Raw genomic sequence first — 431 nt, forward strand, 5'->3', positions numbered from 1 at the left:
TGAATGGCCTAAAATACCAATACGTGCTCATAGTAGGTCAAAAAATTCATTTATTTATATTGAAATGTGAATTAGGGAGCGATTCGTTGTTCTTCGGTATCATTTTTCACCTGTGCGGGCAGGTAGAAATTCTGAGGCTTGAGTTCAATAGGTTGAACAACGAGAACGAAAAAGCAATGGAACATTTCATCTCATTAACCAAGAGGCATATTTACTTGCTGAAGTTAGCCAAAATGCTGAGCGAGACCATCAGCTCTATCTTGATTGTGCAACTATTCACGAGTTGTGTACTTATTTGTACAAGCGGTAAACATTCTTACCTCACTCGATAAAATGACGCGAAGCACAATGGCATAAGTTTATTTAAATTTAATTAATTTATTATGATGATTTGCATCTGTTTTTAGGACTTCAATTTATTATCGCTCTGA

The 431-nt window shown here is 35.5% G+C and overlaps 1 protein-coding gene across 1 annotated transcript; it reads left to right on the forward strand.

Moving 5' to 3' along the window:
* Window positions 1-14: 14 nt before the first annotated feature.
* LOC117152522 lies at window positions 15-424 on the forward strand (the record flags this gene model as incomplete). The annotated part of the gene is made up of 2 exons (XM_033324630.1): window positions 15-306; window positions 408-424. Coding segments are annotated over 2 exons (309 nt in total), but the record flags the coding sequence as incomplete, so codon positions are not given.
* Between the last annotated feature and the right edge of the window lie 7 nt (window positions 425-431).

The sequence above is a fragment of the Bombus impatiens genome, unplaced genomic scaffold, assembly GCF_000188095.3.
Source record: "Bombus impatiens unplaced genomic scaffold, BIMP_2.2 scf_5235, whole genome shotgun sequence".
Classification (NCBI taxonomy): domain Eukaryota; kingdom Metazoa; phylum Arthropoda; class Insecta; order Hymenoptera; family Apidae; genus Bombus; species Bombus impatiens.